General features: G+C 40.5%; 1 protein-coding gene across 2 annotated transcripts; it reads left to right on the top strand.

Annotated features, from left to right (window-relative positions):
* Positions 1–136: 136 nt before the first annotated feature.
* On the top strand, positions 137–12,295 carry LOC137599063 (long-chain-fatty-acid--CoA ligase ACSBG2-like). 2 transcript variants are annotated; one of them, XM_068319729.1, is made up of 15 exons: positions 137–298; positions 3,869–3,995; positions 4,380–4,471; positions 5,371–5,642; positions 5,756–5,844; positions 6,523–6,643; positions 6,999–7,079; positions 7,167–7,316; positions 7,398–7,574; positions 7,729–7,910; positions 8,508–8,750; positions 8,867–9,084; positions 9,179–9,318; positions 10,303–10,549; positions 10,752–12,295. In XM_068319729.1, exons 1-15 carry the CDS (start codon positions 292–294, stop codon positions 10,868–10,870), a joined length of 2,265 nt encoding a protein of 754 aa, XP_068175830.1. In that variant the 5' UTR covers positions 137–291; the 3' UTR covers positions 10,871–12,295. The 2 variants fall into 2 exon arrangements, with proteins under 2 accessions (XP_068175830.1, XP_068175831.1); XM_068319730.1 differs by lacking the exon at positions 137–298 and adding an exon at positions 2,143–2,251.
* The last annotated feature ends 51 nt before the right edge of the window (positions 12,296–12,346 follow it).

Here is a 12,346-nt window from a genome sequence, read left to right as displayed (position 1 = left end):
GAGGCTTGTGGTGTGAGAAATTTTAACCAATCACGTTGCTCCGGAATGATGGAGGGGGTGTGGGGGGAGTATGTCTAGAGGAAGCTGGCGGGCCTGTCTGGGTGGGGTTTTCAGGGGGTGGGACCAACCGAGCCGGCTCGTGTTTGAAAATGAATGGTATGCTGTTTTAGTAGTGGAAATACTGGAAGGCGGTTTTATCGGAGGTTACAGCCTTTACAGATACGGAGGACGGAAACTGGATAATTCAAGAATAGAATTTAACACAAAAAAAGAATTTCTGAGTTTCCAGCGATGCATCGTGAGTAGTTCAATTTACGTTATTTCATTCATTATTATATCCAGTTCTTATAGTTCTCCGCTTTCCATCCTGGAAAACGGTTGCTAATAAAACTTAGCGACCGTTTTGCTGAATAAAAAGCGGTCATACATCAAAGTAATTTGTATTAATACCATCTAATACCAACAATTTAACACCATAGTCTGATTTAACAGGTTAACTAGTATAACAATACTAATAATGGAGAATGTCTTAATTAAAATGACCCATGCTGATGTAAATTGGATATTGTATAGATAAATGCAGGTTTTATACACGCAGCCTGAACTGAAACGCATTAAAACTTGAATTTCTAGTGAAATGAAATCCCTCGGAGCAGGTTAATATCTGCTTGCTTAAAAAAGGGTGTAACAAGGGTGTAACACCCCCACCCCCCATGCAAAAATGAATAACGTTAAATGGACGTTTTTTTTTAAATGACGATTTTGCCCCTTTTTGGGTTTTTTTTTTGTAAATGTTGGGACCCATGCAGACATTTAAAATCATAGATGATGAGGTTACCATAGTGAGGATGCTGATGATTATATCCACTCAAAGCACAGACAGCAGTGTGAAAGATGTGATGCAGTTCAGATGATGTATTCATACCAAAGTGGTAGAACATAATCACTAATGCTTGGAGTGCTGATGGAGGAGGTTGTTGTGCTGGTTTGGTTGAGCTGCATGAGAATAGAGACCAAACTGAAGACAAGGGTGGGGTTTTTATGTGAACTCTGTGATGAGGATTAACACAACTAAATGTTTCATGTTGGCTGGAGTCCCGTGTTTGGTTAGAATCATGATTCCAAGGAGAAACTAAAAAGTGTTGTTGTTCTTTTCATCTCTTCTCGTCCTGAATGAAAAAGCTGGTGCAGCACCAGCCTCTGCATTCACAACTCTCCTGATTGCATGACTGCAGCTGCTAGAATAGTGTTTGCTTTATGTGAGACTAAATCCAACAGATCGTGACGAGGCAATGCAACAACAACAGAAATAAACCACATGAGAGGATGGGAAATGTTTTTTATTTGTTGTTTTAATTTTAAAAATTTTGTCCTGCTTTTTGTACACTTGCTTTCTGAGAAAGTGAGACGGGCCATTTAACAGATGACACATCCTACTGACAAATCAATTAACAGACAGGTTCATCCATACCAAAATAAGCTGCAGCCTTTTAAACTAGCTTTGGTGTCGTTGCTGCAACATTAAAGTAAGGGAGAAGTCCTAAAACACATCCCATGGGTGGACGCAGTGAACCTGATAAAATTGAAAGTGGAAATCTGCCAAACCATGTTAGAGATGTATTTTGTTGTATATCTTGTATGAATGACTGATGATGTAAGGTATTTGTCACTATTGCTTCAGGAAGTGATCATCAGGCCAGAGTAGCGTCAGAAGCATGCGTTTCAAGCCTTTGTGCACGAGTTAAGAGTTCTGAGCTCATGTGATGATGGCTCATCAGATGGAAATGGCATGAAGGGAAGATGTGAAGGTTGGAAATAAAATAAAGGCAAGCAGAAAATAGCCTTGAGTCTTTTATCGTGTCCTGTTTGACGTTAGCTTCTTGATCCCGACTTGGATGCTACAAGTGAGATTGGTGTCATGGTCCTCACATCTCCTATTCATGAACCACATAATTAGAGACGATAACAGTCACGAAGTGTCAGGAAATAAAGGGAAGTATCCTGACTCACTGCTTTCCGCCTCCACCCTCTGGAAATCAGCTTTAAACTATATATCTGAGGAATGTCCAGCTGCAGTGGAAAAGCAGGAAGGGGTGGAATTAAACGGCGTGCTTCTGAGAACCTCTTGTGACATTTGTATCCTTAGCTACACACACTTCAGACCTTAGTGGGTATCACCTTGGACCTTTGTTGTGCTCTGCTGGCAGGATGTCACATGACAGGAATAAGTGATTTCAGGACCCAGTTTGAGGTGAAGGCTGCTGATTCCTTTCAGATTCAGAATGTTGTCATTTTTATTGTGCCATTCTAGATTCATACTTCAACTATTCCATTGTTCCATTTTAAAGTCTTGTAAGAGCCTGTTAAAGCCTGTTGGGTCATACTGTTGTAATGCTCTCTGGTCGACCCGGATCCTGTTTTCTTTCCACTTTTTGGAGCCCAACTTTCCCTGAAAGTGGATTCAGGATGGGCTGCTGCCACAGTAGGCAGATAAAGCCACTGGTATGTGTTTTCACCCACTTAAATAAACAAGCCGGCAGTAGCTCGGGCCTGCAATTGTATTTAAGAAGTGGTTTAAATAAGCAGGAGTGTAATGATGACGTGTGTTTGATGTTTGTAGTGTGGTGAATGTTTTTCTTTCCTGCGATGAACTCGGGTTAAGGGCAGAAATCTATTTTCTTTTTAACTTCTCAACAGCCCTGATCTCCTCTTGCACTCAATAACAGGATGCAAATGATGCAGGATGACCGACTCAGGAAGAAAAAAAGCAGCTCATCAACAGTCTTTTCTGTCTCTTCACATATTTTATTGCTACGCTCTTAGAAAAGCTTTTAGAAGAACAGAGCAATGAAAGGTGACTCGATAATTGCAGCAAGCCAAATGTGACCTGCACTTGGACTTTCCAGTTTGAATACTCTGCTCCATTATGCTCCTCACAAGCGTTGCCGTAGCACCAGATATTGTCAACATTGCAGTCATGGCAGCCGATAAGGTCAGCCATACAGCTGTATAGTAAACAAAATGAAATTGGAGATAAAAAGGACTTTCTGTGTTGCACCTGTTCAACATAGAGTATATCATTAAGTTTCCTGGTCCTCACGACATGTCTAAATATTTTATTGTATGTAAGAACAGGAATGGATGTTTAAACTTAAGCCAAGCTGCTAGAAATACTGAGGCGACCTGATGTCAAGGACACTCGGGTGTGAGTCTTGTGAGAACTAGAAACTACTTGCTGTCACATCTCGGTGCCACTCTCACTTTTAACCCACGAGACCCACGCTTTTAGGTCAGAGGGCGTCCCTCAAACGGGGTTTGAACGTCCCTCCAAGTACAGTTCATGGGATTAGATATAATTATCAGGAGAAAGACCAGAGCTGCTCGAGTTCAGATCATACAGAAGACGTTCTTCACAGATACATGCAGCACTAGATGACTCAGCATTATTCATTAAAAAAAAAATCAACAAAAAAATTCCAATTCAAAAAACATTATTTGTTCCCAAGGGGCAATTGAAGGCACATAAAGCAGAATTGGTGCACACACAAAAAATGCAGAGTGCAAAGAGCAAATCCAGACTTAATACACAGAAAGGCAACACTAACATTAAAATACACTAAAATAAATGGTGCAAAGAGGTTTTGAAAAATTTGGAGTTTTGACAAAAGAAATCAATAATAATGTTGGAGGCATTTCTTCAACATCAAGAAATGTTTAGTTGTTTGGTCAGCTGTTAAACAGGGATGTTTTACATCACTATAAACCAACTATATTGAGATTTTATAGTGTTAGTCAGACAAAGTAAATGCTTGTCAGTGATTTGTTTGTCAAATGCATGGCGGCTAACGCCCCGTCGCTCCTTTTGCAGTGACCGTGTGTGAACCCGCTGCCGTGACCGAAGACGTCCTGATGGATTCTTCCCGAGGGAACGACTTCCTGGAGTCGTCCTGCGCTGTGGGAGACAGCGGGGCCTCCCTTGATGACATCACAGCAAAGTATGCCCTGTTGAACACACACACACACACACACACACACACACACACACACACACACACACGATGCACGATGTTGTCACTATCTCGTGAGCATGTGATAATAGTGATTGTGAAGTTCCATTGTGTGTAGTATTACGGTAATGTTTCATGGTTTTATCGCTTTTGCTTAAAGTTGCTAAAAAGGTTTAATGAAAAGCACCAATGATAGAAATTTGGCTTTGACACAAGTAGTAACAAGTGTTAACATGCTTAACAGGTAAGGTTAAGGTATAATTTTGGACTTCAGCAACTTGCAGCCAGAAAACACCTCCTGTGAAATCTGTTCCACTTTTTGTGTGTGTTATGTATAATTAAAATCAGATGTTTTCCATTCCTCCTCTGCAGTGAGTCTTCTGAGGAAGAGTCCGCGGGGGAAAGAGAAGAGGAGAGAGGAGCACAAAACAAAGTCAACTGCATCACCTCAAACGCACAAGCAGGTGAGGACTGAAGTGGTTGAGTGTGTTTACTTTCTTCTTGGCGCCTCCAGTCGCGGAAGCCGGGTTAATGGTGAGCGTTACACGGACGTGACTGACGTCAGCTGTGGAAATCAGTCTCACCAAACGCTCTTTTTTTTTAACCGAGGAAGTGAATCAACATTCTCTGGCAGAACAATTTTCCTTTCTTTTCTAGCGGTTTGTTTTCACATGACTTCCTGTTTTAGTGGCTGACAGGAAAAAGAAACACATCCTTTGCGTTTCACAATCTTTGTATACATGATGCGTTTTCTTCAAATAAGCTCCCTTCAAAGTTCCTTTCATTTAACAGAAAATACAAAACTACTGAGAACAAGACCTATGAAGTAGGTTATTAATCTGAATTAAATGTTAGTTTAATTTTCCTTTCATTAGATTCACTGAACGGAGACGTGACTGCATGTGTCTGCCTTGGGGAAAAGATTCACCATCCTGCCCCCCTCCCACCATATGCTGATACTGATAACCAACTGTTTGCCTTTAGTGTTAAACCCTCCATCATGTCCTTTAACTGAAAATATTCTGCTGACTGAAGGGTCGATCGCACATTTTTTTTCTATTTTACAGAAAAACCACAAGAGGTTCTTCTCTCTGTGCTGATTAGAAAATAATCTATTGTTTATTATAACTGAGGGTTCTTTTCTTGTTGCTTTTTTGTTGCTTATGTTGAGTTAAGGCTTTCCAAAATATATTTTTAGGTATTTTGAATGCAGAGAAATTTTTGATAAAGCTTCTTAAGATGATCACAGCGATAAGATTTAAAGGGAGACTGACAGAATTTAGTTTTCTTGGAACAAAAGGTGCATCAATGAAATCCCTTGGCAGGCTTTTGCTTATTTATCTCTAAATGCCCTGCCTTCTAGTGAAAGCCCAGCGCCCGAACTCCCTGTCGGTGCCAGCAGCAGGAGAACTCCCCCTGTGGACATCCCAGAGGGACGCCGAGGTGAAGCTGAGGATGGGAGATTCCGGCATGACCGCAGAGACGCCTTTGACCATAAATGACATGTTCACCTCGTCCGTGAAGCGATTTGGCGACTTCACGGCTCTCAGCTGGAAGGAGGGAGAGCAGCAGAAGAGCATGACCTACAAGGAATACTATCAGGCCTGTCGCACGGCTGCCAAGAGCTTCCTTAAGGTGATTCATTTAAAGACAAGTCACATGCATGAAATGATCAAGCAGTGTTCCCAATAAGTATTCCCCTTCATCCCTTTTGTCTTGGTCTTTAAAGTGGGTTCATTTTTCTACAGCTTGGCTTGCAAAGGTTCCACGGTGTCGGCATCTTGGGCTTCAACTCCACCGAGTGGTTCATTGCTGATGCCGGAGCCATCCTGGCAGGGTGAGTACCGCTGTGAGTGTGTGTGTGTATGTGTGAATGTACCCTATACCCCATACCCTATGCAAGTAGACCGGACCAGTTTATAGACGTTTTGACTGATAAACAAATGGAAAACTGTTGAACAGTAAGGTAAATGTAATAAAATGTGATGCTTATTCATAATCCTCACAAATCATCTCCCGTACATTGTTAGTATGAATACCTCGTATTGATTCTTGTAACTGAACTCGATCTTTGTGCTTCATTTGGGGGTGAAATAAACCAAGATCAGAGAATAAAAGACCTTTTTAAATAAGAACGTGACCAAATGATTGGTCACATGCTGCGTGACTTCTGGGTTTTTCCTGACGTATTCCCACAGGGAGATGCAGTTATCAACACAATGCTGTTGGATTAGTTTCTATTTTCCATTTTTACTTACGAGGATAATATTAATGAAAGTAGTGAAGATAATGAATCTTTTTCCATCCATTCCTCTTGTCAGTGAAGTTAATGAGTAAACAGTGAAGATTATTCATCCATGGTGAAGTTAAAAAAATTCCTGTTGGTCTGATCATCATTTAATCCAATATTTAGAAGCTGGTTCATTGATACAAGGCCATCCAGAATATCTCTAGGGGAGAGTTTAAATGAAATGCGTTACAACATGTTAAATCAGAATTGTCTTGTGTGTTGCAGTGGGTTTGCTGTGGGAATCTACACCACCAACTCTGCTGAAGCCTGCCAGTATGTAGCAGAAAACTCCAAGGCCAACATCATTGTGGTGGAGAACAACAAACAGCTGCAGAAGATCCTTCAGGTGAGATCAGAACATGTGAGATGAATTCTGGCTCTGTATTTGAGATATTAGAAATCAGCACACTGACCCACTTTTTTATCATCCTATATTGCACATAGGATGTCACTACTACTATAAATGTGACATCATATATCTGGCATGTGTCTGTTACTGTTACTGTTACTGTATATTGCTGTCTTTTTATTTTTATTATTATTTTTTTGTAAATGCACCAATGGAGCAGCACCCTAATTTTGTTGTGTTTCATAGTATTTGTTACAATGACAATAAAGGCGATTCCATTCTCGATTCTATGCCATCTCACTACCTATAAGCGATCGATTATGTACTCATGTTTTATTTTGTTTGCTGACAGGTTGAAGACCAGCTACCAGACTTAAAAGCGATTATCCAGTACAGAGATGAACTGAAGGAGAAGAGACCAAATCTATACTCAGTAAGGATTTGATATGCATGAGAAATATGAAAAAAATCATTTCAACCAGTCGACTACTTACCAGTGACTTTTTATTTTGTTCTGCAGTGGGCCGAGTTCATGAAGCTCGGACGTGATGAGCCCGAAGAACCCCTTGATGCTATCATCTCCAGTCAGAAGCCCAACCAATGCTGCACGCTCATCTATACCTCAGGAACCACAGGACAGCCCAAAGGAGTCATGCTCAGCCATGATAACGTAAGAGAAGTGACATAAGTTTGGCTACTTAGGTTTTTTACCAGCAACATGTGCATGACTTGTCTTGTTCATTCTCCTCAGGTAACCTGGACTGCACTATCTGTCAGCCGCCATGCGAGTCTGACAGAAGCCCCTCAAGCTCAGGAGGTGGTGGTCAGCTACCTGCCACTCAGTCATATCGCTGCACAGATGATCGACATCTGGATCATCATGAAAGTCGGAGGGAAGACGTGCTTCGCTCAGCCAGATGCACTGAAGGTGAGACACATCAACTGTGCCTATGAGTCTTAAATATACAAATCCAGGACTACTAAAAATAAACCAGTCATGCATGAGATTTGCAAGCAGATTCTTCTTGTTTTTGAGGGAACCACATGTGAACCACATGGGATGTTTGTGTTTCCTCTATCAGGGCTCTCTAGTAAACACCATGAATGAGGTGCATCCCACAGCCTTCATGGGTGTCCCCCGTGTCTGGGAGAAGATGCAAGAAAAGATGAAATCTGTCGGAGCCAAATCTTCTGCAGTGCGCAGGAAGGTGGCTGCCTGGGCCAAAGACGTCGGTCTGCATTCTAATCTGGCCAAAATGAATCAGTACGTATACGTGATGAGGATATAGTTTGGGTTGATGCTCAGACTCTGATTTGAAAGCAGAATTTGCTTTCTGAAATAGCTGACAATTTATTTTCTTTCCATTATATTCTATTTTTTTTTTAATGTAACGGTTAATAATAAATTCTTGTGGGGATCATGACTGTGTTTCCATGCAGTGTTTCCCTATGACTTTTTTTTTCAGGTGAATTAACAAGTTATGTCTGTGTTCAGATATTCACCAAGTATAGGCATGACTTAGAACAAAGTGATCACAAGGACGGGATGACTTGAATAAGTAACTTTATTGTACAAAAATAGCTGAGCTCGGTCAATATTTGCACTGCAATAGCACTTCATTCACACAGTGTTAGCTAACCGTTAGGGATTAGGGATTAGGATTAAGCTGTAATGAACAAAAATGAACCTACATGAGCTAAAACCACACAACAAATTAAACAAAGCATGGCTTTGAATGACTGTCGTCATGACTACAACTGTGAGACATTAAGTTTGCCCAGACCAGATAAAAATTTCCTCCCGAGGTCCAGGCTGGTTTAAAATGTTCTCTTTTGGTTTTTTGTGTGTGTTTCTCCTCAGGGCCGGAGAAGCTGGTCGAACACCAATCAGTTATCATTTAGCCAAAAAGCTTGTGTTCAAAAAGGTTCGTAAGGCTCTCGGCCTTGAGCGTTGCAAGAAATGCTTCACAGGCGCTGCTCCCATCACCAAAGACACACTGGAGTTCTTCCTCAGCCTTGATATTCCCGTCTATGAGCTCTATGGAATGAGCGAGAGCACTGGCCCTCACACCGTCTCCCTACCTGGAGCCTTCAAGCTCACCAGGTGATTTCTTCTTTCTTTTTTCTCTCTTAACCTAATCAAATTTCATTTCGTTGACAAATCCAGTTTGACATGTCATACCATATTTCCATTTTTAAAATTTTTATTTTGTCTCACAGTTGTGGTAAAGAAATTCCTGGGTGCAAGACAAAGTTACACAACCCCGACAATGAAGGAAATGGTGAGATCTGTTTCTGGGGCCGTCACGTCTTCATGGGTTACCTCAACATGCCCGAGAAGACCGAGGAGACTCTGGATGCAGAGGGATGGCTGCACTCTGGTGACCTGGGCAAACACGACAAGGATGGATTCCTCTACATCACTGGAAGAATTAAAGGTTTGAATTCTGTATTTCCTGTTTGAGCAATACAACTTAAAAGGCTATCCTTAGACTTTTCATGAACCCGTGGTTGCACTTAATTTGATTTCAGAGCTGATCATCACCGCAGGAGGAGAGAACATTCCTCCTGTTCTCATAGAGGATGCAGTGAAGGAGGCCCTGCCACTCATCAGCAACGCCATGCTGATTGGGGACAAGAGGAAGTTTCTGTCTATGCTGCTCACCATCAAGGTAAGTTTACAGACTCTTACCTGGGCCTAGATTTATGAAACTTAAATAGCACTGCTATTGTGATTGTTGATTTCTTAATCTACCCAAAAAAAGTTCTTCCTGGCTACATTCCCCAATCAAAGTTTCCCAATAAGTACAGTATTTTCCGCACTATAAGGCGCGCTGGACTATCAGGCGCACCTTCATTGAATGGCCTATTTGAAAGCTTTTTTCATATATAAGGCTCACTGGTTTATAAGGCACACTGTCAGCTTTTGAGAAAATTAAAGGCTTTTGCGCCTTATAGTGCGGAAAATACTGTACTTGGTTTGACCGATATAAAAGGCTTGTGATCAATGAAGGGTATCAACAAAATTCAGCCCATTATCAGCACTATCTGGAGATGTGCATTTCAAAACATGACTAGCTGTGATCATTTTAGAGGAGTCCATTCATTTACAGCAAAGTTACCTTCAAGAGAGTAGTAGACATTTCTGAGTGGATGCTACCATCTAGTGGTAAAATTGCAGTACTACACTCACTACAAACTGAAATCTATGGCCAGCTGAGATGGCCTCAAGCAGACTTGTGTATATTAACTCCACAGAATGTACCGCTGGTGTTTACTGAACGTCTGTCTCACTGCATCAATCTGTGCAGTGGATGTTGGGGGACCCAGCTGCTACTGTCAAGACTCGCTCTGTTTAAAAAGGATGAGAATGTGTTAATCCGTCAGTGGACACTAAATGTCACTCTGTATTCCACTAGAATGTTAAGTAATGGGAAGATATCAATCAGTAACATAAAATTTTAGACCACCTCTGTGGTTTAGACCACCTTTCTTTTTATTTTTAAAGTGTTGTTTCTACTGACCTGTGAGCAGACCTGTGACCCACAACGGCTGTAGGCAATAAAGGAATTGGAAGAATGGACGGATGGATAATGTGTTAAGCTACATGGATGACATTAAAGGCTATTTGAAGTCAACGGTATTTATCTCTCCAGTCTCAGGTAAACGCAGAGTCAGGCGACCCTGAAGATGAGCTGACTCCAGAAGCTATAGAGATCTGTCGGAAGCTGGGCAGCAGCGTCACGCGAGTCTCAGAGATCGTAGGGGGTCGAGATAAAGTGATCTACGCTGCCATTCAGGACGGAATCAACCGTGTTAATGAGAAGGCAACCTCCAATGCTCAGCGCATTCAGAAGTGGGTCATTCTGGATCGGGATTTCTCCGTATCAGGAGGGGAACTCGGTGAGTGGGACTGGGATGTAACATGGATCTTGATTTTTGGAATCATTAAATAGCATATTTACAATGCAGTGCCTGAAACTCGAAATAATCCTGAGCTACAAAAAGGTGTTTTGACACTCAAGACTACTCACAAAAATGGTTCATTTATAATTTGCTTTATTGTATGAGCTAAATCTTGTGAATTCTTTGTCTTGTTCAACAGGTCCTACCATGAAGCTAAAGAGGCCAGTGGTGGTGAAGATGTACAAGGAGCAGATTGAGAACTTTTATAAGGATCTGGCAACTCCAACAACCCCGAACAACCCACTTCCTGCAAAATAGAGCTCATTCTCCACAGGCAGTGAGATCCAGAATTATTTAGTTGATCTGTTCTTGCTGCCATTCACTCATGTTTTGATTGCCTTCGTTTTTGGCTGTTCTTTCATGGTTTGTCTGTAGGTGTTGTCCAAAAGGAAAGTGAAAAAAGAAGCCATTGTGAAATAGCTTTATGGTTTATAATTCAACTATTTATTTGGATAAAAATAGGATAGATGAAGTAGCTGCCGCTGTACGTAAGACGGTTCATCACTCTGCTTTACTTGAAATAGAAGAGAAAATCCAACAACAGGTTTATGGTTAAGGTGGACTGTTTTTGATCATATTTATATTCAGTTTGCCAAAATTTGTGTGAAATTCAGTTCAATGTTGACTGGTCTTTTACATGTACTTGGTAATTCTCTTCATCTGTCTGTTGGGTTCCAAAGGAAATAATTTTTTTTTGACATGTCTTAATATATACATTAAGTCAACAATGGCTAACATGTTAGAGGTGTTTTGAAGTCTATCTCATATCTAGCATCTAAATGTTGTTTTCTGACATGTAAAAATACACCACTGAAGCCATATCTTTTGCCATTTGTAATGAAGTCAGACTGTTGATCTGTGAGTCTGGGTGCTGTGCTGTGATTTTGTAAATGATTTTTGCCTACATCTTCTTTTATTTGTCTATGATTGTATTGTGATTTGATTTTTCTGCTGTTTACTCAACATTTTTTGCACTGTCTCTTGTGCTCAAACATGAAAGGAAGTGTAAAGAAAATGTACATAGGTTAGAATTTATGTAGGATTATGTTGAATGTGTCATCTGGCCTTGGTTGTTTGTTCATATGGTTATGTTTCACACCTAAAAGGCTCAAAATTGCTTGAAGATAGGATTCATAAATTCTCAAAAAGAAAACATTTTACGGAAGGAAAAAAAGCTTTTGGACTCCAAAAAACTCATCTCATGTATAAAGTAATTGTTAATAAGCTAATAGGTATTTATAGCAAAAGTGAAGGACTGGAGATGATAGTTTCATCAAAGTAACTGAAGTTCAAGGTAAAAATGAAACCCTTCACATATGAATGAAGTTAAGTGAGGAAATGAAGGTTTAATCCAGAGTTGTGGTCTTTAAATAGTTTGAAACCTAAAATGTGCATTGAACTTCAATTACAATTGTTTAACAGCCTACAATAAAGGTTTTGTATCTAATTATAACATCAAAGATGTCTCCTTTTTCTGATGTTTTAATTATAGCAATTATTGACTATTCAACACAAATCTTATTATCAATCCTCTCAAAGTTTTGAGAGCTCACAAGACCCTGAACAGAAAACTGGATTTACCTGACCAGAAAGAACTTAACTGAACGATGCATGACGCTGTTGGAGAAATGGGTTTGTGAATTTGTCTTCGATCGGTTATGGAATAAAAATCGGTTAAGCTGATCGACGGACCTCTGTGTTTTTCGTGTTTATGATCTATTTATTGACATGTAT

The sequence above is a fragment of the Antennarius striatus genome, chromosome 7, assembly GCF_040054535.1.
Source record: "Antennarius striatus isolate MH-2024 chromosome 7, ASM4005453v1, whole genome shotgun sequence".
Lineage (NCBI taxonomy): Eukaryota > Metazoa > Chordata > Actinopteri > Lophiiformes > Antennariidae > Antennarius > Antennarius striatus.
Note: the sequence above shows the minus strand (reverse complement) of the source record. Positions and strands in the feature narration are given on the sequence as shown.